This window comes from Mesoplodon bidens, assembly GCF_964165515.1.
Source record: "Mesoplodon bidens genome assembly, chromosome: 15".
In the NCBI taxonomy this organism is placed as follows: Eukaryota; Metazoa; Chordata; class Mammalia; order Artiodactyla; family Ziphiidae; genus Mesoplodon; species Mesoplodon bidens.
The window spans coordinates 28,226,201-28,251,821 of NC_138171.1; the positions used below are offsets into that span (position 1 = coordinate 28,226,201).

General features: G+C 39.8%; 1 protein-coding gene across 2 annotated transcripts in view; it reads left to right on the top strand.

Moving 5' to 3' along the window:
* Positions 1-25,621, top strand: part of PSMF1 (proteasome inhibitor subunit 1) — a 46,319-nt gene that overhangs the window by 11,996 nt on the left and 8,702 nt on the right. For both annotated transcript variants that reach the window (XM_081256286.1, XM_081256287.1), the window contains exon 4: positions 8,096-8,278. In XM_081256286.1, coding sequence (XP_081112412.1) covers positions 8,096-8,278 — 183 coding nt within the window. The remainder of the gene's footprint in view (positions 1-8,095; positions 8,279-25,621) is intronic.

Consider the following 25,621-nt stretch of genomic DNA (forward strand, 5'->3'; position numbering starts at 1 on the left):
AATCACAAGACAAATTCTATATGATTCTACGTATATGAGGTACCTAGACTAGTCAAACTCATGGAGACAGAAAGTAAAATAGTGGTTGCCAGGGATTGGAAGAGGGGAGAATAGGGAATTGTTGTTTAATGGGTACAGAGTTTCAGTTTTGTAAGAGGAAGCGCTTTGAAGATAGGTGGTGGTGGTGATAGCACAACAACGTGAATATACTTACCACTACTGAACCGTACGCTTAAACTGGTTACAGAGTTGGTAAATTTCTTACAAATTAAACCTAAAAAAGAAACCCCAAACCCTTCAGTGAGTGTTCATTTCTCCAAGGATGAAGAACGAAATCCGTGATGAGGCCTAAAGCCTAGGGCCCAGCCCCTCTAACCTCATCCTTTGCCACTTCCCACTTAGCTCCTGTGTCTCAGCTGTGGTGCCATGTGCCTCCTCCCTCTTCAGAGCTCTCCCCTTGGCCGAGAGCGCTCTCCCCAGCCTCTTCCCACAGCCAACTACTCTTCTTCCTTCAGTTTGCATTTAAACATCAGCGCCTGAGAGAAGCCTCCCCTGCTCCCCCCACGTTTGAACCTTTTAAGCATTTAATAAGTGGGTATTTTATGATTAACTGCCTACTAGCCTGTGATCTCCTTGCGGGCAGGACCTGGGTCTTTTTCACACAGTAGACAAAGGAATGAAGGAGTGAAGTGAGGCCAGGCCTGGCCTTGGCAGAGCTGCTCTTCTGGGCGCTGCCCACACCATGACCCTACCTCACCCCTTAAGAGGGTAAAGGGAAGGACACTGAGAGTGTGGTCTCTCTCTTGACTTTTTCATTCTGGAATTCCATTGGGAGAGAAATTGACAAAACCTCTGGAAAAACCCGGGCCTGTACACCAGGCTGTTCATGCTCCTGAGAGCGTTTAGTCCCCTCAGCAATATTGAGAGAGAAACAGTGATAATATCTCCATTTTGTTTTTTTAAAAATAACATTTGTTGTTGGAGTTTTATGTGTGTTTGGGGGGGGGGCATGTTTTGATTGCTGTAAAATGACATAGTAGGACTACCTCAGAGTGTTCTGAGAATGAGATGAGATGTCAGCGCAGAGTGCTTAGTACTGGTCCCAGCCCTTCATGAATATGCAAATGGAAGAAATCTGATCACAAGGAATCATCTCCATGGAAACTGAGACTCAGAGAGCTGGGGTATGGATCTCTCTCCTGATCATAAGGCCCTCCGTCTCTCCTCTGCCTTTCTGGCAGCAGCACTGAGCTGCCTGCTTCTGGCCCCCTTCCACCATCTGGCCCTCCTTGTTAGGTCGTCATGGCATGTCATGTCTGTTCTAGGTAGAAATCTGTGCCTCTAGTTGAGCAAACTGATTTGCTAAGTAGTATAAACCTGTTCCTTTCTGTCGTGCCTCTACTATGTTAGGATGACAGGCTGTCTTTTGCTACTACCAAAATGGCAGTTCTCCCAAGGCTTAGAAATCATGTGAGAACTTCTCCTTCGGGACTTAGTAGTTTTTTAATCAGACCTGAGTTCTACAGGTAAACCTTTTGCATAGGGAGATCAGAGGGCTTTCACCTGTATCACACACAGCTCATCTGACTGAAAGGAAAGAGGAGTTAGATTTATCCCCGCTACCCAACTTGGTCAGGGAAGCAGCATGGTGTACAAAGTTCTGTGTTCTAATTAGGAACGTGATCTTTGTAGGGATGTATGGACCACAGGCCCTTAGAACTTCTAAACCATTGCAGGTGTTACACTTTTTAGTCATGGAACTCTTTATTCAAGCACGCGTAATATTCCGTCGTCTGTATTGACCATATTTTGTTTATCCGTTCATCTGTCCTAGGTATTCATGGCCACTTACGTTGCTTCCACTTTTTGGCTACTTTGAATAATGCTTCTTTGAACATGGGTGCACAATTATCTCTTCATGTTCTTTAGGATTCTGGAGGAAAGAGTAGGGACAGCAAATGGAGGTCCTTGTGCCCTATCCACTTGGCTTTCTCCATTGCCCTTCCTGGGCCCCCTTCCATGCCAGAGAAGCCCTGAAACCACTGATCTAGTCTAATCTCAGTGATTTTATGGTTATGTAATAAGTGATTTTTTTTTTTTTTTTTTTGCGGTACGCGGGCCTCTCACTGTTGTGGCCTCTCCCGTTGCGGAGCACAGGCTCCAGGCGCGAAGGCTCAGCGGCCATGGCTCACGGGCCCAGCCGCTCTGCGGCATGTGGGATATTCCCAGTCCGGGGCACGAACCCATGTCCCCTGCATCGACAGGCGGACTCTCAACCACTGCGCCACCAGGGAAGCCCAATAAGTGATTTTTTAATTAAACTTTTTATTTTGAGATAACTGTAGACTTACAGGCAGTTGTAAGTTGTAAGGTATAATACAGAGAGACTTGTATCCTTTGTACATTTTACCTTTATACATTTCACCTCAATTATAACATTGTATAAAACTACCTTAAATATTACAGTGAGGATATTGACATTGATACACTGACAGTAAGTATTTCCATCACCACAAGTATCCTTCCTGATGCTTTTTTATAGCCACACCCACTCCCCCTCCCCACCCCTCACCCCCTGGCAACCATCATTTATTCTCCATTTCTAAAATTTTGTCTTTTTAAAAAAAATTTTTATTGGAGTATAGTTGATTTACAATGTTGTGTTAGTTTTAAGTGTACAGCAAAGTGAATCAGTTATACATATATATATATATATATATACCACTCTTTTAGATTCTTTTCCATATAGGTCATTACAGAGTATTGAGTAGAGTTCCCTGTGCTATATAGTAGGTCCTTATTAGTTATCTATTTTATATGTAGTAGTGTGTATATGTCACTCCCAATCTCCCAATTTATCCCTCCCCCCTCCCCCAATAACCATAAGTTTGTTTTCTACATCTGTGACTCTACTTCTGTTTTGTAGATAAGTTCATTTGTACCATTTTTTTAGATTCCACATATAAGTGATATCATATGATTATTTGTCTTTGCCTGACTTACTTCACTCAGTATGACAATCTCTAGGTCCATCCATGTTGCTGCAAATGGCATTATTTCGTTCTTTTTTATGGCTGAGTAATATTCTATTGTATATATGTGCCACATCTTCTTTATCCATTTCTCTGTCGATTGACATTTAGGTTGCTTCCATGTCCTGGCTATTGTAAATAGTGCTGCAGTGAACATAGGGGTGCATGTATCTTTTTGAGTTATGGTTTTCTCTGGATAGATACCCACAGAGGGATGGCTGGATCATATGGTAGCTCTATTTTTAGTTTTTTAAGGAAGTTCCATACTGTTCTCCGTAGTGGCTATAACAATTTACATTCCCACCAACAGCGTAGGAGGGTTCCCTTTTCTCCACACCCTTTCCAGCATTTATTGTTTGTAGATTTTTTGATGATGGCCATTCTGACCCGTGTGAGGTGATAACCTCATTGTACTTTTGATTTGTGTTTCTGTAATGATTAGTGATGTTGAGCATCTCTTCATGTGCTTTTTAGCCATCTGTATGTCTTCTTTGGAGAAATGTCTGTTTAGATCTTCCACCCCTTTTTTGATTGAGGTTTTTTTTTGATATTGAGCTGCATGAGCTGTTTGTATACTTTGGAGATTAAATCCTTGGTCGTCTATTCATTTGCAAATATTTTCTCCCATTCCGAGGGTTGTCTTTTTGTTTTGTTTATGATTCCTTTACTGTGGAAAAGCTTTTAAGTTTAATTAGGTCCTACTTGTTTATTTTTGTTTTTATTTTTACTCTAGGAGGTGGATCAAAAAAGATCTTGCTGCAATTTATGTCAGAGTGTGTTCTGCCTATGTTTTCCTCTAAGCGTTTTATAGTATCTGGCCTTACATTTAGGTCTTTATTCCATTTTGAGTTTGTTTTCATGTATGGTGTTAGGGAGTGTTCAAAAATGTTATGTAAATGGAATCATACAGTATGTAACTTTCGGGATTGGCCTTTCTCACTCAGCATAATACCCTTGTGATCCATCTGAGTTGTTGCATGCATCAATGGTTTGTCCCTTTGTCTTGCTGAGTAGTATTTCATGGTATGGTAGGCATGGCATTTCACAGTTTGTTTAACCATTCACTAGTTGAAGGACATCTGAGTTGTTTCATTTTTTGCTATTACGAATAAAGGTGCTATGAACATACATGTACAGGCTTTTGTGTGGACATTATTTATTTCTCTACAATAAATGCCAAGAGTTCAATGGTAATTGCATGTTTAGTTTTTTAAGAAACTGCCAAACAGTTTGCCATAGTGTCTGTACCATTTTACATATCCACCACCAGTGTATGAGTGCTAGTTTCTCTGTATCTTCACCAGTTTCTGGTGTTATCACTATTTTTCATTTTAGTTATTCTGATGTATAGTAGTATTGCATTGTGGTTTCAATTTACATTTCCCTGATGGCTAATGACAGTTCCTTGTATATTTCAGATGCAATTCCTTTGTTGGATGTTGGTTTATAAATGTTTTCTCCCAGCCTGTAGTTTGTTTTTTCATTCACTTAACAAGGTCTTTTGCAAAGCATAAGTTTTTAATTGATAATAGCTATTTGATAAATTTTTGCTTTTATGGATCAAGCTTTTGGCGTCAAGTGTAAGAACTCTTTGCCTAGTTCTAGATCTCAAAGCTTTTCTCCTATTTTTTTTCTAAACATTTTATAGTTTTATGTTTTACATTTAAGCCTGTGGTCTATTTTAAAGTAATTTTTGTATAAGTTGTGTGGTTTAGGGAGAGGTTCATTTTCTTGCCTGTGGATGTCCAGTTGCTCCAACACCATTTGTCATTGAATTGCTTTTGCAACTGTGTCAAAAATCAGTTGTCTGTACTTGTGTTGGTTTATTTCTGGGTTCTCTTTTTTTTTTTTCCATTGATCTTTGTGTCTGTTCTTCTGCCAGTGTCACATAGTGTCTATTATTGTAACTATGTATCAGTAGTATGCCTGAATATTGAGTAGAGTGATTCAAGATCGCCCAATTCTTCTTTGTCAAGATAGTTTTCACTATTCTTGAGTCTATGCCTTTCTGTATAAACTTTAGAGTAAACTTCTCTTTGTCCATGAAAAACCTTGCTGGGATTTTGATAGGATTTGCATGAAGCTTACAGATCATTAAACCTAAAATGGGAAAAGTTGACATTTTTACTATAAATGTGGTATGTCTCTCCATTTATTTAGCTCTTGCTCTATTTCTTTCATCATCATTTTATAATTTTCAGCATATAGGTCCTGGACATGTTTTTTGCTCTTTTGGGGTGTGAGAGGTGATTATAAACGGTGTTCCGTTCTTGGTTTTGATTTTCAAATGTCCATTGTTAGTATATAGAAATGCAGTTTATTTTTGTGTGTTGATCTTGTATCCTGTCACCTTGCTGAATTCGTAGTGTTCTTGGAGGGGTTTTTTTGGTAAATTCCTTGGGAATTTCAAGGTAGACTGGCATGTCATCTGCAGATAGAAGCAGTTTCATTCCTTGTTTTCTAATCTGTGTGCATTTTCTTTGTCTTGCCTTACTGAAGTGGCTGGAACTTCCAGTATTAAGTTAAATAAGAGTGGTTAGAGAGAACATCCTTACCTCGTTCCCAGTCTTAAAGACAAAGTACTCAGTCTTTCATTACTAAGTATATTGTTAGCTGTAGTTTTTTTTGTAGATGCTCTATATCATGTTGAGGAAGTTCTCTTCTGTTCCTGGTTTGTTGAGAGTTTTTATCATGAATGGATTTATCGTGTTGGATTTTGTCAAATACCTTTTCTGTATCAATTGATATAACCATATCATTTTTCTTAGCTTATTGATATGGTAGGGATTTGTAACTATTGAACCAGCCTTGTGTACATACAATAAATCCTATGGTATGTAATTCTTTTATATATTTTTGAATTTAATTTGTTAATATTTTGTTGAGCATTTTTGCATCCAAGTTCATGGGAAATAGTGATCTGTAGTTTTTTGTTTGTTTGTTTTGTTTTGTTTTTTTGGCTGTGTTGGGTCTTCGTTTCTGTGCGTGGGCCTTCTCTAGTTGCGGCGAGCGGGGGCCACTCTTCATCGCGGTGTGCGGGCCTCACTGTCGCGGCCTCTCTTGTTGCGGAGCACAAGCTCCAGACGTGCAGGCTCAGTAGTTGTGGCTCACGGGCCTAGTTGCTCCGCGGCATGTGGGATCTTCCCAGACCAGGGCTCGAACCCGTGTCCCCTGCATTGGCAGGCAGATTCTCAACCACTGCGCTACCGGGGAAGCCCTGTAGTTTTCTTTTTTTTGTACTGTCTGTCTGGATTTGATATCAGCATAATACTGGGCTCATAAAAATGAATTGGGAAATGTTCCCTTCTCTAGAATTTTCTGGAAGTGACTGTAAATTGGTGTTAATTCTTTAAATGTTTGGTAGGCTTCTCCACTGAAATCATCTGGACCTGGGTATTTCTTTTGGGGGGTGCTTAAGTAGGAATTGTGTTACTTTAATAGAACTATTCAGATTATCTATTTTATTTATTTTATTTTATCTATTTATTTTTATTTTATTTTGTTACAGTTCGTGATTTTTGAAGGATTAGTCTATTCTAAGTTGTTCAATTATGCTGTTATTAGTATTCTCTTATCCTATCAATGGCAACAAATTTGTTATAATATCCCATTGCATTCTTGATGTTGGTGATTTGTGTCTTCTCTCTTTTTATGTTTGCTGCTCTTGCTGGAAGTTTATCAGTTTTGTTCATTTTTTGGAAGAACCAGTTTTTTGTTTTTTTAATTTTCTCTTGTTTTTCTGTTTTCTCATTTATTTATTTTTATTCTTTATTATTTCCTTATTTCTGCTTGCTTTTGGTTTAATTTGCTCTTCTTTCTCTAGGTTTTTGAGGTTAGAATTTAAATTGTTGGTTTCTTTCCTTTTTTCCAATGTAAACATTTAGTGCTATAAAGTTTCCTCTCAACACTGTTTAGCTATAATCTCACATAATTTAATATGTTGTACTTTTATTATTATTCAGTACTTTGTATTTTTTTTCAAGACTTCCTCTTTGATCCATGGATTATCTAGAATTGTATTGCTTAACACCATGTACTTAGAGACTTCCTTCCAGTTTTGATGCTTAGTATGATTCCATATGGTCGAAGAACATACTCTGTATGATTTCAGGTTTTTTTTACATTTATGAGGTTTGCTTTTTTTTTAACTTATTTTTCACTGAAATATAGTTGAATTACAGTGTTGTGTTAATTACCGCGGTACAGTAAAGTGATTCGGTTATACATGTATACATGTATATACATTCTTTGTCATATTCTTTTCCATTATAGTTTATCACAGGATATTGAATGTAGTTCCCTGTGCTATATAGTAGGACCTTGTTTATTCATTTTATATATACTAGTTTGCATCTGTTAATCCAAACTCCCAATCCAACCCTCTCCCACCCCCCTGCCCCTTGGCAACTACCACTCTATGTCCCTGATTTATAAGGTTTGCTTTTTGACCCCGGATATGGCTCATTTTAAAACACCAGATTTTTAGGAACTCTGTGGAGTCCTACTCCCTGTTACCTCAGTCTGCCTCAACACTTCATCTATAGCTCACATTGCTTGTCTCTCACCAGCAGAGAAAAGAGGCCTAGAGCAGCCTTCCAAGGACCCCTGAGTTAGTGACAGAATTGGACATTAAGCCCTGAGAGCCCTGCCTACTGGACTAGGAACCTGGTTCATCCTCCCCATGGAGGCTTTGCCTTCCATGACCCTTCCCATGACATGTGATGAGCACACAATGAGGCTGAGGGTGGGGTGGGGTGGGGTGGGGTGGGAAGGGCACAGAGGAGTAGCCAGTCTAGGCCCTGTGCCCCTTACACCCTCACTGCTTTCTAATGGGGTGGTAAACGAGGAGGGGCAACTCAGATGCCTAAGAAGCTTAGGCCCAAATCTCGGAGACAACGCCAGGCTGTTGTCCGCCGGGCAGCCCGTTCCCACCCTCGCAAACAGTCCAAGCATGATGCCAAGAACTATCAGGGCCGCCGCCGCCGCCGCCCCCGCCGCCGAAATACTGTACGCAGGGTTGCCAACCAGCTGCAAGCAGTTGACACCTCGTCTCCTTCCTTCAGGGTCTACAAGAAGAGTGAGGAACTTCGGTCTCGTCTTGTGTCTGGGATCATCACACCTATCCATGAGCATTTGGTCAAGGCTAGCGTAAGTCCCCAACAGGAGTTTCCCCCTGCCACTGCCAGAGAGGTGGACCCACTCCGGATTCACCCACACCATCCACATACCAGCCGGCAGCCTCCCTGGTGAGTACAGAGCCCACAGTGGCAGCCCATGCCTCTGCAGAAGGAGTCCAACCATGATCATCTTGCCACTTGACCCCTCTCTGGCCCCCGTGTGTCTTCAACAGAATTATCAGAGTCTTGGTATATGGAGATAGAAAGTGGAGATATAAGTGGAGCAGTGAGTTCTTGTACTGCTACTAGTCACCCCAACAACCTAGCATCCTAAGTCTGCCTACCTCCTTTCTAGAGGCCACACACAGCCTCTGAGTCTGCCCAAGGGTCAGTGCCTCTGAGGCGTGTGTGCAGTCCTCCAGAGTTGCTGCCCAGTAGTTCAGTTTTTTATTCCAGAGCTATTTGTCTGTGCAGGACCCTGGACCAGGCTTTTGGGGAAAATGTAGAAATACTGGAAGTTCCTGGAGGGAATATGTTCCCAATGTTCCCTTTCTTTGCCTTTCACTTCATTGTAGTCCCCTGATCTCTTTTTACAACTTGAAAACTTTGCCAAAACAGCATGAGGTATGAGCAAGTCACATACCAGGTCTTTGCAGATTAGGATGGCAGCACTTAGGACTGGAGACTTCTGCTCTGAGGGAGAAGACAAGGACCAGGGACACCTTAGTCTCTAGTTGAGATGGCATGTCCCAGTTTGGAGTCCACAGTGTGATAGTAATGGTGGGGTTGGCGGGGTTGTGGGGGAGGGCTCACTGTGCGGCCATAATAAGCACTCAATAAGTGTTAGCTGCCGTTGTTAAAAATGACTCTGTTTTGCAATTATATACCTTTGGTTAATTAAATAAATAGGAAATTTGTTTAATTACTATAATAAGTAATAATTGGCAAGTCTCTGGCAACCTTTGGAAATATTGGGTTCTGTGGGGAGAGTGGAGGATAATAAAAAGTGGTTGAAAGGTTGGGAACAGCTTGTCTGATCTAACCTCTTTATTTAAGATGACCTGTCTAAGGTCACCAGCCACTAATAAAGAGACAGAGCCAGGGCTGGGGGTCTAGGTGTCCTCACTCCAGCACAGTGCTCTGTTGTGATGCAACCAGAATATGGTGGGAAGATTTAAGGATAAGCCCTGGACAGCAATCAAATTGGGGGAGACTTTTAGACCTTAAGTAATAGTAATTCTCAGGTCTCTCAGATTCACTTCCTATTTCAAAACAAATATTCTCTGAAGTCTCCTTCACTGTCTCAAAATGGAATTCATAGATCATCTAACTTACCAAATGGACAGTTTCAAAAAGGATCAGTATAAAGTCCTGACTATAATATAAATGAGAAATAAAAAGTGAGTAATTAATAAGATAATACGTATTTCATTGTGTAGATGCCTGAGCATGATTACACTGGAAAAGATAGGCATTTGCACTTGTATATGGAATTATTTTGAATTTGACAGTAACAAAAGCAGGCACGTGCTATGTTATAATTACATTTCTGGAAAAATTTTTATTGAAACAGTATAAAAATACTTTGTGTTCACATATAAAATGGCCTTAGACTAACTTATGGTAGGTAATTTTATGTAGGCTTTACATTTCTCTGAATGTCTAACAAGACTTTGGCAAGTTGTGTAGGATGTAGATTATTCATTATGTGGAGCTCTACTGTGGATTATAGAGCATGAAGCATCTCTGTTCTTTGCCTATAAATGCTATAAGCACTCTCCAATCACCGTGACAAACAAAAACACCCCTGGGGCTTACACAAAAACACCTCCAGGGCACCTGGAGACTCTGCTATCCTAATTGGGAATCATAGACCTGAATCTGGAATTATGAAGGTAAGAAATCCTAGCCTTGGAAGAACAGAAAGAATGAGAAAATCACCATATTGCAGCTTCTACTGAAATAATGTAGTGACTAGGCACAAATTGTCAATGGTTGCTAAAACCATTAGGTAAAAGGTTGATGGGCAACTTTATAATGGATGAATCAGACTGATAGCACCTGAACCCATAGGTCAATCTTAACACTAAAAGTGGGATAGCCAGACTTTGTGTATTCTAATATAATGCAATAGTAGGTTCACAACAACATGAATCTAGATTGAACTCCCAGCTTAAAAGAAGCATGAGAGGTAGAAGAATGAGTTAAAGAGACTCATGAGGATACATGGGTTCCAGCCAATGTATGGAACATGAAAAATTTTTACAGGATTAATTGATCTTGTTTTTTTTCATTAAATAATGGCATGGGGAGAAAAGGGAGAGGGGGCTTGTTAATTAGAGTCTTATCAACTAAATCCAGTGTTGGACTTTGTTTTGATCTTGATTCAAATAAACTAATTCTAAAATTATTTTTGAGATATTTGGGGAAATTTGAACAGGGACCAGGTATTTGATAATGTTACTGCTAATTTTTTAGGTGACATAATTAAATTCTGGTTATGTTTAAAAAAAGTCTTTGTCTATTATATATATATAATTTTATTAATTGAAATATTTAAGGGTGAAATGATATGTCTGGGATTTGCTTTAAAATAATTTCACCCCCTAAAAGAGTGAGACATTGGGAAATGAGTGTAGGTGAAATAAGAATGGTAGAATATTTTGTTTTTTAATTTATTTATTTTATTTATTTATTTTTGGCTGCTTTGGTTCTTCTTTGCTGTGCACAGCTTTCTCTAGTTGCAGCAAGCGGGGGCTACTCTTCGGTGCGGTGCATGGGCTTCTCATCATGGTGGCTTCTATTGTTGCAGAGCACAGTCTCTAGGCACGTGGGCTTCAGTAGTTGTGGCACACAGGCTCAGTAATTGTGGCTCGTGGGCTCAGTAGTTGTGGTGCATGGGCTTAGTTGCTCCGCAGCATGTGGGATCTTCCTGGGCCAGGGCTCGAACCTGTGTCCCCTGCATTGGCAGGTGGATTCTTAACGACTGTGCCACCAGGGAAGCCCAGAATGGTAGAATATTGATAATTGTTGAAACTGAATGGAAAGGTACATGGGTGTTCATAAATTAGACTTTGTACTATTTTTTGGTCCCTTTGAAAATTTCCTTAATAATGAGTCTTTTATTGATACCAGTCCTTCAAAAATTCTTCCAAAAAATAGAAGAGGGGGCTTCTCTGGTGGCGCAGTGGTTGAGAGTCCGCCTTCCGATGCAGGGGACACGGGTTCGCGCCTCGGTCCGGGAGGATCCCACATGCCGCGGAGTGGCTGGGCCCGTGAGCCATGGCCTCTGAGCCTGCGCGTCCAGAGCCTGTGCTTCGCAGTGGGAGAGGCCACAACAGTGAGAGGCCCGCGATAGATGAGGGAGGAACACTTCCCAACTCATTCTGTGAGGCCAGTATTACCCTGATAGCAAAACCAAAGACATCACAAGAAAAGTACAAACCAGTATCCCTTATGAATATAAATGTAAAAATCCTCAACAAAATACTAGCAAAAGAAATCTAGCAACATATAAAAAGGGTTATACACCATGACCAAATGAAATTTATTCCAGGAATGTTTGGTTTAACATCTTAAAATAAATCAGTGTAATATACCATATTAATAGAACAATAGATGAAAAACACATGTTCATCTCAATAGAGAAAAAGCATTTGACAAAATCCAACACCCTTTCATAATAAAAGCATTCAACAATAGAAGGAGACTTTCTCAACTCCCAAAGCACACAACTAACATCCTACTTAATGGAGAAAGATGGAATGCTTTCCCTGTAAGGTCAGGAACAAGATAAGGATATCTGCTATTGCTACTTTTCTACAACACGGTACTTGAAATTCTAGCCAGCGTAATCACTCAAGAAAAAGAAATTAAAGGTATCCTGATGAGGAAGTTAGAAGGAAAGCAATCGTTATTTGCCAATGACATGGGATCCTGTATATAGAAAATCCTAAGGAATCCTTTTTAAAAACCTTCTAGAGCTAATGAATGAGTTCAGCAGCGTGACATGATATAAGATCAGTAAACAAAAATCAATTGCATTTTCTATACACCAGTAGTGAACAATCTGAAAATGAAATTAAGGAAATAATCTTATTTGTAATAACCCCTAAAGGTATAAAACACTTAAGAATAAACTTAACAAAAGAAGTACAAGACTTGTATACCGAAAACTACAAAATGTTGCTGAAAGAAGTAGGAAGATTTAAAGAAAAAGATATCCAGTGTTTCATAGATAGGGAGACGGTATTTGGCAATACTCCCCAAATTGATCTGCATACTCAGTGCAATCCCAATCAAAATCACAGAGTTTTTTTGTTTGGTATGGGGTAGGGGGGTTGGGGGAGGCTTGTGCGTGTGGGTTTTTCGTGGGGTTTTCTGGTAGAAATTGGCAGGCTGATCCTAAAATTCATATGGAAATGCAAGGGAACCAGAATAACTAAAACAATCTTAAAAAAACAAAGTTGGAGGACTCACAGTTCCCAACTTCAAAACTTATTACAAAGCTACTGTAATTAAGACAGTGTGCTATTGGCATAAGGATATGTAAAGCAAGGGAGTAGAATTGAGAGTCCAGAAATAACCCATACATTCGTGGGCAATTGATTTCAACAAGGCTGCCAAGACAGTTCATTGGGGAAACAGTAGTCTTTTCAAATGGTGCTGGGACACTGGATATCCACATGAAAAAGAATGAAGTTGGACCCATTCTTCAAACTATACACAAAAATTGACTCAAAATAGATCATAGACCTAAGTGTAAGAGCTAGATAGAACTATAAAACTCCTAGAAGAAAACTTAAGAATAAATCTTCATGACCTCGTATTTTCTTAGATACAACACCTTGTGGTTTCTTAGATACAACCGCAAAAGCACAAGCTACAAAAGAAAACATAGATGAATTGGACTTCATCAAAAATAAAACCTTTTGTTGCATCAAAGAACGGTATCAAGAAAGTGAAAAGAGGGCCCACAGAATAGGAGAAAGCATTTACAAATCATATGTCTGACAAGAGACCTGTATCCAGAATACATAGAGAACTCTTGCATCTCAGTAATGAAAAGACACTCCAATTTTAAAAAGGTTCAAGGATTTGAATAGACATTTCTCCAAGTAATATGTACAGGTGGCCCATAAACATGTGAAAAGATGTTCATCATTAATCATTAAGGAAGTGGAAATCCAAACTACAATGATATACTACTTGGTTGTGCACATGTTCATGTACAACTTTTGTACATGAATGTTCATAGCAGCATTATTCATAATAGCCAAAAAGTGGAAACAACCTAAATGTCCATCAACTGATGAATGGATAAAGACATGTGATATACGCATACGATGGAATATTGCAGCAATATAAAAGGATGAAGTACTGATACTGATACACGTCACAACATGTGTGAACCTTGAAAACATTATGCTAAGTGAAAAAAGCCATTTATGTGAAATGTCCAGAATAGGCAGGTCCATAGAAACAGAAAGTAGATTAGTGGTTGCCAGGAGCTGAGATGGAAGGATTAGAGAGCATGAATGGGGAATGACTAATGGATACAAGGTATCTTTTTAGGGTGCAGAAAGTGTTCTGAAATTAGAATAATTGCACACTGTGAACATCTAAAAACCATTGTTAAGTGGCTGAATTTTATGATACGTGAAATATCCCAATAAAGATGTAAAAAAAAAATTAAAAGGTCCTAACCTTGGCTTAATTGGAAATGTGAATATATAACAATAGAAATGAGGCTCCCAGGATCAAACTATAAGAGAACTGATAATAATCGCCCATGATTGAGACTTTTGTATTTTTCCTTCAACTAGAGAGTGGTTTGGTAATACCTAAACAATATTTTATGGGACCAACATTATACTAGCAAAAGAATTCTTGCCCCCTAAGAAACAAGGCAAGGATATCCACTCTCACCAGTCTTATTCAGCATAGTACTGAAAGTTTTGCATTTGTCTTTGTCTTTCTTAAGGCAAGAAAAAGAAAAGGCATATAGGTAAGAAAGGAAAAAATAAAAGTTTATATTCACAGATGACATAATGGTCTATATGGAAAATCTCAAGGAATCTACCCAAAAAAATACTAGCAAGGTTGCAGGATGCCAGTTCAACATTCAGAAGTCAATTATATTTCACTGTATTATCAGTAAACACGTGGAAACAGACATTTAAGATACAATACCATTTACAATCACTGAAAAAAATACTTAGGTGTAAATCTAACAAAACCTGTTTAAGACTTTTATGCTGAAAACTATAATCAAAGAAGACCTAAATAAGTGGAGAGACATAACATGTTCAAGGATGGAAGACTCAACATAGTAAAGATGTCAAATATTCCACAAATTGACTTACTAGTTTAATTGAATTCCTATCAAAATCCCAACAAAAATTTCTGTAGATAGAGCAAGATTATTCCAGAAGTTATCTGGAAAGGCAAAGGAATTTGGAGTAGCTAAAACAATTTTGAAAATGAATAAAGAGGGAGAAATCACTCTACCCAATGTTCAGGCTTATTATATAGCTACATTAGATGGATGGACTCATAGATCAATAGAACAGAATAGAGAACCCAGAAATAGGCCCACAGACGTATAGCCAGTTGACTTTTGACTAGGGTGCACAAGCAAATCAGTGGAGCAATTGGATAGTCACAAGCAAAAATAAGAGCCTAAACCTCACACCTTAAATACAGTTTAACTCAAATTGGATCATAGATTTAAATGTAAAACTTAATATTGCAACACTTTTAGAAGAAGTCAAAGGAGAAAATCTTAAGGGTCCAAGGCTTGGTGAAGAGTTCTTAGATATGACTATAAAAGCACAATCTATAACAGAAAAAAAAATCGATAAATTGGACTTCATCAAAATTAAAAACTTTTATTCTGTGAAAGACCCTGTTAGAATAAAAACATAACCTACAGATTGGGAAAGAATGTTTGCAAACCACATATCTGGCAAAGGAATTGTATCTAGAAAGATAATCTTAAAACTCAACAGGTTAAAAAAACGAACAATCCAATTAGAAAATGAGCAAAGGATATGAAGAGATGTTACACTGTAAAGGATATACAGATGGCAAATAAGCACAGGAAAATGTGTTCAGCATTACTGGCCATTGGGGAAATGTAAATTAAACCACTGTGAGATACTTCACACCTTTTAGAAAAGCTGAAGTGAAAGTAATGATACCAAATGCTGGAGAGGGTGCAGAGAACTGGCATCTCTCATACATTGCTGGTGGAACATAAAATGGTACAGCTACTCTGGAAAATTGTTTGGCAGTTTTTTAAACTAAACGTACACTTAATGGTAAGACCCCGGAATCACACTCCTGGGCATTTATCAGATATAAAAATTATGCCACACAAAAACCTATCCACAAGTGTTCATAAGCAGCTTTATCTGTAATAGCCAAAAACTGGAAACAACCTGGATGTCCTTCAATTGGTGAATGATTAAACAAACATCCATTCCGTGGAATACAACTCAGCGATATAAAGGGATGAATTGTTGATACACACAACAGTTAGATGGATCTCAAGGTCATCAGGCTGAGTGAAAAAAGCCAATTCCACAAGGTCACGTACTGTATGATTCCATTTATATAATATTTTTTGCAATAACAAAATTATAGAGGTACTAAACAGACTAGTGTTACCAGAGGTTATGGATGGGACAGGGCTGTGGTTGTGTTAATACGGGGATAGCATGAGGGAGGTCTTTGTGGTGGTGTAACTATTGGGGAAAACTGGGTGAGGGTACACAGGATTTCTCTACTACTTTTCCAACTTCCTGTGAATCTTTAATTATTTCAAGGTAAAAAGTATTTTAAAGTTTAGATGCTGAGGAGTCACGTAGGTTCTTAAGTCCACTGTATTTACTGAGCTCACTATATGCCGGGCACTAGATCTCCCTCTGGGTGCTTCACAAAGGCCAGTGATGCCATTCATGCTCCTGCTCTTACCTCATCTTATGGGGATGAACAGGATACTTGGGAGCACGTAGGAAGAGGAACCTGCACCACACTTGGTGTTCAGGGAAGGCTTCCCTAAGAAGGGACTCACCTCCAAGCAGGAGGAGATGTTAGCCAGGCAAAGAGTAGGGTAGAATGGGTGCTCCAGCCTGAAAGCCTGTCCTGTGCAGAGCCCTGGAAGGACAGGTGGTGTGGTTAGAGCCGGGCAGGGGTACAGTGGTGGTGCTGAGTCGGTTGCTGAGCCCAGGGCAGGCTTCCCCACTTAGTGGGGAGGGGAAGGGTACAGTACTTTCTACCCAGCGAGTGGTTTTGGGCCTTAGTTCTGGGAACCTTTACTGTGTCAAGGCTCTAAGTCTTTGGGTTGAGAAGGGCCTTGGGACATATGTGGGCACTGTTCTAGACCTCGAAGATGGGAAAATAGAGGCTGGGAATAGTGCCAGCCAAGCACAGGCCTGCTGCAGGCACAGACAGTCTTGCCCCATCCTCCTTTGTGTTCCTTTGGTTGGCTAAAACTCCTGGCCCCCTAGCCCTGGCATTCACCCCATCTTTGACAATACTACCCCTCAGTTATTTTTTGTCTAATTGCAAGATTATTGGCTTTTTTCAAGTGCATATCCCCCTTGCTCTACTTTTTCACCTCTTTGTATCTCCATCACCCGGACCTGTGCCTTGCACATTTTTGGTGAATTCTATGTTCAGCAACTGTTCCCCTCTGGGTTCAGCGATCCCTGGGCCTGGGCTCCTACTCTTGAGGCATGTGCTCTCCCTCTGACGTGGGAGACAGGTGAGTAAATAAGAGTGCCATTGCAGAGGTTAGCACAGAGATCCTTCATAGGTAACCTAGGAAAGGCTTCTTGGGGGAGGTGCTGCCTGAGCTGTGTCTTCACGGGGAAGAGGAGAACTATTCCTTAAGCTCCTTTTCTTTTTTCCTTTTCATGTGTCTGCATTATTTCCTAAGATTCCTTTCGTGGGGAGGTTGTTCCAGGTTGTGAGACCAGCAGGCCAGAGGCATCAAGGTCTGAAGGCATGGGACTGTCCCTGAATTTTGTCTAGAGAAAGAATTCATGTCAGAATCCTAGGATATAACAGCTGTGAAGGAAAGGACCCTGATGCCAATTACTTGAATCTTCCCCCATGGGCAGTTGGACACCATTGAAGGATGCTGATGAGAGAGGGCGTTAGTGTCTGGCTCCGGATCCTGGTGGATTGGAGTGGGGCAGAGGGCCAAGCCTCATCACTCCTGTAAACCAGTCTGAGCAGATGGGACTTGTTCCCCTTCTGTCTGCTACCTCACCCACCTCCCATGGCAGGAAGAGAGTAGTATATGGCAGCTAGCAGCACAGGCTTTGGAGGTTGATCAGCTGGGTTCAAACCCTGGCCTTGGAGCTTTGCCTGTCTCTCAGTGAGCACAGTTAGCCTTGGTTTTCTCATCTGCACCTTGGGAATTATTATACATGTCTCAGGTTTCTTCGCATGGAATATGATGATGTCACATATTGAGCTCATTGCTCAAAATATAGTAGATGCTCAAGAAATACTCCATGGATCCTATTCAGGTAGCAAGCAGAGATGAGAACAAGACTGAAGGTATAATGACTAGAGGGTTCCCCGAAAGAGAGAACCTTCTTTTATTTTTTTTAAATACATAGTCTGTTCCTCCTAGAAAAGGATTTGATGCTGTGGAACCACTTAGATGGGAGAGTATCGACCCAGAGGGTGTGCTGGGCAACTACATTTAGGCCCAGGACCTTTATGGACATGGTTTCCTCTGTCATCACGTTGGCCACCACTTATCCAGGATAGGAGAAACTGCCATTTCTTGGCTGTCCACCATGTGTTGACCACCATACCAAGTGTTTCCGTTTATCGTTGCTCATCTTCCATGCGGTCCTACACGGAAATCAGCAGCATCCCTACTTTTTACAGAGGGGTATACAGTGGATAAGGGAGGTAGCATAACTTCCCAGAATTATCTAACTGGGAGGGTGAAGACTGGGGTTTGCCCCTACATGGAACTCAGAAGCTTATGCTTTCCCCGTTGCACCCTTCAGTGTTAGTTCATGTAATCAATTTATGTACAAGTTCAGTGTAGTGAGTGCACACTGATTCTGGAGAAAAATCCATCCCCTAACCCCCCTCAGTTAGATCTTTCTTAGGCAAGCTTATCTCCCGGGACTGGGACACTGAACTAGAAGAGGAGGCGGAATGTTTAGGTGGCTTTATGTCAGCCACTCGCGAATTGACAGGTCTTGCCTCTGTAGTCCCCTTCAGTCTCCACCCCCACCCATTGCCAGCCCCCTTCCTCTGTCAGCACAGATGCCTATAATGATGACTTCTTTGTGAGAGCCCCATCACTACCATGTTGCTGGGCAACCAGCCACTCATACTTTCACCTTTTTGTTTTTCCCACAAATGCCAGATTTAAGGGTGGGGCCTTAGGGCAGGAAGAAGGGAAAGGAGAGCAGAGGGCCCATCTGGCTGCTGCAGGTGGTTAATTACCCTATCACTGAACAGCCTTGGCTTATATCCTGAGTGGGAAACAGCCTCTGCCCCTTCCCATAGGATACAGTTCTGGGTCTCGCCCCTCAGTTTCCACACCGTATTGCCTGTCCCGCACCTGGAAACCTCCAGATGCTAACTGAAGTTGGGATGTCTTGCTTCACTAAGTGTGTGGTGATGTGTGTCCAGACCTTGTCAGAGGCCACTGGTGTGATGCTGGTATTGTGATAGAGAATTGAGGGTGAAAAGTAGGTCTGTTCTACTCCTGAGATCTCTAGGGAAGAAATACTAAAAACAAGCCATCTCTAAGGGAAGTGTTTTTCATCTAAGCGTAACGTTTTGTTGTTGTTGTCATTACAATTCTAACCCATTTCCCTTTGCTCCATCTGTCCTCAGTCAGGAGACTGTATGCCCCAAATCTTGTTCTTTGTTTTGAAAAATCAAAATTTCCTATGCTTAACCAGCTTTGCTAAAACTAATCCTTAGATATAAAGCTCTTATTTATGTCATTCAGAATTCATTTTTAATCCCATTCAGTCTTTATCTTTACATATTTTCCAAGTGTTGCCAATATTTGTGTTCCACATATTCTTTTTAAAATTTTGTATTTCGTTTACTAAGGTGGTAAACATATATTTTTCAGTGTCCGATATTTTACTCTACTAATATATGCTGTAGTTTGCCTAAGCTCCACAGGGAATTTCACGAATGTCCAATTTTTCCTTTTAAATAGTACACTGTGAACATCTGTCTATAAATTTTTTCTTTTGTTTCCTGGAGTTGTATTTTCTGTGCTGGCAGATCTCAAGCTTTTTTGTCTCAGGAACTCGCTTGCATTCCCCCAAATTATTTAGGACCCCAAAAGAGCTCTTGTTTGTTTCAGTTGCATCTATCAATATTTACCATATTATAAATTATAGCTGAAGGTTTTAATTAAAAAATCAAAATTGAAATATACATTTATTCATTCATTAAAAAAAATAAACCTGTTGTGTGTTAACCTAAATAACAAATTTTATGAAAATAACTATTTCCCAAATCAAAAACTTCATGAGAAGAGTGACATTGTTTTCATTGTTGCAGATCTCTTTAATACCGGCATAGAAGACAGCTAGATTCTCATTTCTGCTTCTGCATTTAGTCTGTAGGTGATAATGTTTTTGTTTAAGCCTTAACATAGGTTGTTGGAAAAGAGAGTAGTAGTAATTGTGGATATTCTTTGCATTACACCAAAACTTGATAAGTGATAGCTTCTTTAACGTGTTAAGGTAAAACAATAAAATAGCCAGTTATTACCAACAAAACAGGTTTATCCAGGAGCAGCAAAGAATTGCAGTTTGGGACGTGCAGCTGTGGTTCACCACATGCAAGTCTGGTAACGCAAAGGAGAAGTTCTTTTATAGAAAATAAGGGGAAGTTGGGAGGGGCTGTTATAAACCTAAAGTCCATTGGAGAAAACTGGGAGTTTGCAGTATAATGGCTTTTCATTGGTTGAGTTGTGAGATTCTTTCATTGGCTGAGCTGTTGCCAGACAAGGAGAAAATCTTTCTTCCTCTTCCTGGCAGTAGTAAAGTAGTATCCCTTCCTGCGGGAGATGGAAGGTACTCTCTTCCTGCTGGGGTCTGTGTTGATGTCAAGTGATTCGTGCATGAAGGCTCTGCTCTCCCTTCTGGTCTCGATTCCATTTTAGTTAGTTTCCCTTTATTAATTTTCACAAAGGGTTAGTTGCAATGTAGAATCTGAATCTATATCAGTGAACTTTTTGTACATTATTACATTAAAATCCACTGCTCTATCATGCCCTTTTAATGGATCTTTTACCAGTGCATACTATTGGGAGATCATGAATTGGTTATTTGGAAACTGTTGGTCCACTGAGATGTGCAGATTCGCTAAATGTTGACACATTTTATTACACAATATTTTAAAAATCACATTCATCAATATTACCGATCTCATCAGCATCAGTATGGGAGAGCCATCAAGCTAGTGGTGAATACAAATTTCCAAATTGCTAATTTTCACTTGAAAGCTTGAATTTTATCATTGGCAACATATACTGTCAGTTATTTTCCTTGAAGTAACAGGTTCACATGGTTTTCAAGAAAGTATCAACTGTGTAGCCCAGTCTGAATAACCATGGTTTGTTTGTCTGTCGGTCATTGTTTTGTATAAAAATGGTTTTCCATGAAAAAAACGGCTACTTCAGCTAGCAACTTAAACAACTGCACGGGTACTTCTCTTTGAGACAACCGTTGTATTTCTACATGCAACAGAAGTACTTTATGCATATTTCCCTTTTCATCACACAGAATATTAAAAAGAGGTGTATTCAAAGATAGAGAGTTTAGAACACTTGGTAATTTTTAACGATTCTTTAAGGACATTCTGAAGCAAAACTGGATGGGGGTGGGAGTGGTCGGAGTGGCTGGTGAGGGAGGTTACAGTGACTGCTAGTTGAATGCTTCTGCTTTGATTCATGCTAAGGCATCAACTGTTTTACCCACCATTGCTTTTGCACCATCAGTGCAAATACCAACACGGTAAAAAAAAAAAAAAGCAGATAGCTTCTAAGATGAAATAGTTTTGACCTCATGGACCCCCGCTGAAATGAGAGTCTCAGGAACCCCCCCCCAGGGGTCCATGGACCACATTTTGAATCTTTTTTTTTTAATGTTTACAGGCCCATTTGAATTTACTCCTTTGCGAAGAATCTATTCAAGTCTCTTGCTTATTTTTCTGTTGGGTTGTCTTGTCTATTTATGATTTGAGGCATTGTTTATATAGTCTGTATTTAAGTCCTTTGTCAGATACATGTATTACAAATATCTTCCCTCTTGTAGTTTGTCTTTTCACTCTGTTAATGGTGTTTTTTTAATTAAAACATTCTTAATATTTGATGTAGTTTGGCTTATCAGTACTTTCCCTTTATATGTGATGCCTTTTTGATCTGTTTGAGAAATTTTTGCCCTACCCCAAGGTCACGTAGAATTTCTCATATTTTCTAGAAGCTTTGTTGTTTCACCTTTTATATTAAGATAATCCATTTGAAGTTAATTCTTATGTGTGTTGTGAGATAGATTCATATTTTAGCTTTGATCTAGCACCATATTTTGAAAAGAATTATCCTCTACCTATGCCACCTTAATAATTTTCATTTTTCATTACTTGTGAAACAATAATAGTTGCCCTCATTCTTTTCCTTGGAATGGAAGAAATCTTTATCCCTTTGATCTTTTTCCCATGGATGGCAAAGCTAGTTCAGTAATATTTATATAGCTACTTTTTATTGAACGCCAGCTATTGCAGACAACATACTAGTCATTTCATCCACATGCTTTTATTTAATCCTCTCAACCCCATGAGATCAGTAAGGGCTATCCCCCCTTTTACAGTTTACATGAAACTGAGGTTCATGTGTAAGTAACTTGACCACAACCATTCAGGAGAAGAAGTTGTGTTATAATAATAGAATATTGGATACTACTTATTAAACTCTTTATTGTGTACCAGGTGCTAAGCTTTTGTAAACATTCTCATTTAATCCTTATAACAACCCTGAGAAATAGATACTATTGTCTGTATTTTACAGGGGAGAAAACTAAGGCTTAGAGATTTCATGATTTGCCCTAGGTCAGACAGCTGTTAAATGGTGAAGCCAGAATTTGAACTTGGGTCTAACTCTGAAACCTTTGCTTTTATCCTCTACACAATTTCTTAGCCCCAAGTGGGTCTAAGTGTCAATTACGTGTCAGATACTGTGCTAGGCACTGGGAATACATGAAGAGGTATGGACCTAACTTTCAAGGAGTTCACAGTCAATTAGGGCTGATTGCCCCTTTTATTCCAGACCGTAACTGTTTTTAAAATCATGAAAGAAGTATGTCTGAGGTCTTCTGCTCAGAAAAGGTTGATTATTATGAAGGACTGAGTTGAGATAGGATATAGAAGGAAGAGCTTCACTGAGATAATGCATGATGAACTAAATTTTAAAGGACTAATAAAAAATCTGTAGTATTGGGAGTAATTGTCATTTGTGGCCAAGGGAACAGTGGGTACAAATGGGGCTATGAAATCATCTTATCATTGTGTGTGTGTGTGTGTGTGTGTGTGTGTGTGTGTGTGTGTGTGTGTGTTTGTAGGCAGGGGAGGGATCGGGGTTATATATTACTTGTGCTGGCATGTGAAGGGAGAATAGGTGAACCTGGGGGCCACATCACAAGGGGCCTTATGTTCTAAGGAGCTGGGTTTGATCCTGGGGTAATAGAAGCCATCAAAATGTTTTGGTTAGAAAGTGATCCATTTGGGACCCCTTTAACAACCATTGACTTTTTTTTTTTTTTTTTTAAGGAATCCCACTTAGATTCTGGCAACTAACATAGGTAATATTTATTGAGCCTTTACTGTGTGCTGAGCTATTACGTTAAGTATAAAGTATAACCTCTTTTAACCTTCATTAACAAGAGAATGAGAGATAGGTGCTAGTGTTATCCCCATTTTATAGAAAAGAAAACTGAGACACAGAGAGGTTATTCAACTTGCCCAAAGAAACACAGCTCATAAACATTGGTGTGGGATTCAAAGGGGTATTTTCTCCTTTTGGCACCTATATCAGCAGTTGCTTCAAAAGAAACTGTCTTGCCTTGGATTATTCCAAGGACAAAGAGAAAGCTAGTATGGTTGGAACATGGTGCGGAAGAGTGATGGGAGGTGACACTGTAGGGGTAAGCAAAGGACAGTTTGTGTAGAGCCTTGGGGTCATTGTCAGGAGCAGTGGGAAGCCACTAGGTGTATTTAGCAACAGAGGGACTTGGTATTATTTACTTTTTTTTTTTTTTAATTCCTCCGGCTCCTTTGTAGAGAATGGATTAGAGAGGGACAAGAGTAGAAACAGAAAGACTAGGTAAGGGGCTGACACAGGCACCCAGGCAAGAAATAATGATGGTAGGTGGTAGATGGTAGGTGGTGGCAGATATGTAGATGATCTGGGATATATTTGGAAGTATACTATATAGGACTTGCTTATGAGTTGGCCTGATGATGGGAAGAAAAAGCAAGGATGATGCAAGGAGGTTTTTTTTTTTTTAGCCTAAGTCATTTCTAATTTGGGGCTATCATAGGTAATGCTTCAGGGAACATTTTGCGTGCAACTTAGAACACATCTGAATATTTCCTTAGCATGCATTCCTGACAGTAGAATTAATATATTAAGGACTAAGCCTCTTTTTAAAGATTTTGAGATGTATTACCCAGTTGCCTCCCTAAACAGTGGTATTAATTCGCATTCCCCCTATATTCTGGTGTCATTTCCACATCCTTTTCACTGCTGGAGTTAGTCTCCTTTTTCTTTTAAAGTATTTAGAGAGGCATCATCCCCATAACATTTGTAAGCTAACTGAACCCAAATTCAGTTTCTTGTTACCCCATTCCTTGCTGGCTATTGGCTGGAGGCCTCTCTCTCACTTCCTTAAACCTATTACATTTCTTCTCACGTGGCTGCCTCCATATTTAAAGCCAACAGCAGTGTGTCAGGTTCTTCTCATGCTTCAAATCTTCCTTTCCACCTTTACTTCTGCCACCAGCTAGAGAAAGTTCTCAGCTTTTAAAGGTCCATATGATTAGATTAGCCCACCCAGATAATCCCCCCTTTTTGAGGTCAACTGTGCCATAAAACATAAAAGCAGGAGTGATTTCTCATCACACTCACAGATTCTGGGGATTAAGGGATGTGGAATCTTGAGAGGGGGACATTTCTACCAAAGGCAAAATACATTTCCCCTCCCCCAGGGTTCTGAGGAGTCTTTTGCCGTTACTGTATCAGCTCAGCCTAAAATCTTATCTAAATCTCATCAGCTTAAAGGACCTAAATCTAACCTTCTAAATCATCTAAATCAGGTACAGTTGAAGCTCCTGAGTACAACTGCTTTCTGTCTCTTGACCAGAGAAATAGGTTGTCTGTTCCCATCATACAGTGGTCGGATGGGCAAAGAATAACAGTTACCGATTTCTAACCTGGAAAAAAATATGAGCATGGAAGTTATTAATTACAGCATTATTTATAGTTACACACACCAGAAGCAATACACCAATACCTACAGTAGAAGATTAAGTAAATTTTAAAAATTTGCTTCACTTGAGTGACTATTATTTGGCCATTAAAAATGTTAATAGCAAAGACAAACAACATGAGGAATATAGGACACAAGTGGAGGAAAACAGTGAGATCTAAAATTATATTTATTATAATATAATTGTCTAAAATATGCTTATAAAAAGACTAGGAAAGAATAGCAAAAATAGTCATTGTGTTAGAGTCAGATGATGGGTGACATTTTCCTTGTAATTTTTTAGTATATGCATATGTTTTCTTTCTCTTTTGAAAATCTTTGTTCACTTAGCCTAAATGCAGTATTTTCCAACCTTTCTCAGTCCCCAGTTCACCTTTGAACCCATAGGATATCCTATTCTGTGAGTTCATTGAGGGGTGGGGAAAAGGAAAGGTGTAGTGCCCTGCTTGCTCAGAGCATATAACTGGTGCTCTCCTTATTTATGTGCACACACTGCTGTCTGTAGCTATCAGCATTTCCATTTTCCCAGTCCTAAGTTTCCACACTTGGCAGGACAAGGCAAATAAACCCAGACCACAAGAATTCCCCAGCTCGTACCCTCGCTGGGAAGCAGCCTAGCCATTGGTGGTCCCCAGACCAGCAATGCCAGATCATGTGGGAGCTTTCAGAAAATGAAGGATCTCAGGTCCCATCCCTGATCTTCTGAATTAAAACCTGCATTTTAACAAGATTCTCCCACTGATTCATGTGCACATTACAACTTGAACAGAACTGGCCTAGGTGGTTCAAACAATGCCATGAAAACCGACTCAGGGATCAGGGTCTGGAAATCTTCAGGTAATTGCTGCTGGATGCACTGTGAAAGCGCAGCCAGCACTCCTAAAGAACTCTGATGTGCAGATGGAGAGCTTTGCGTTCA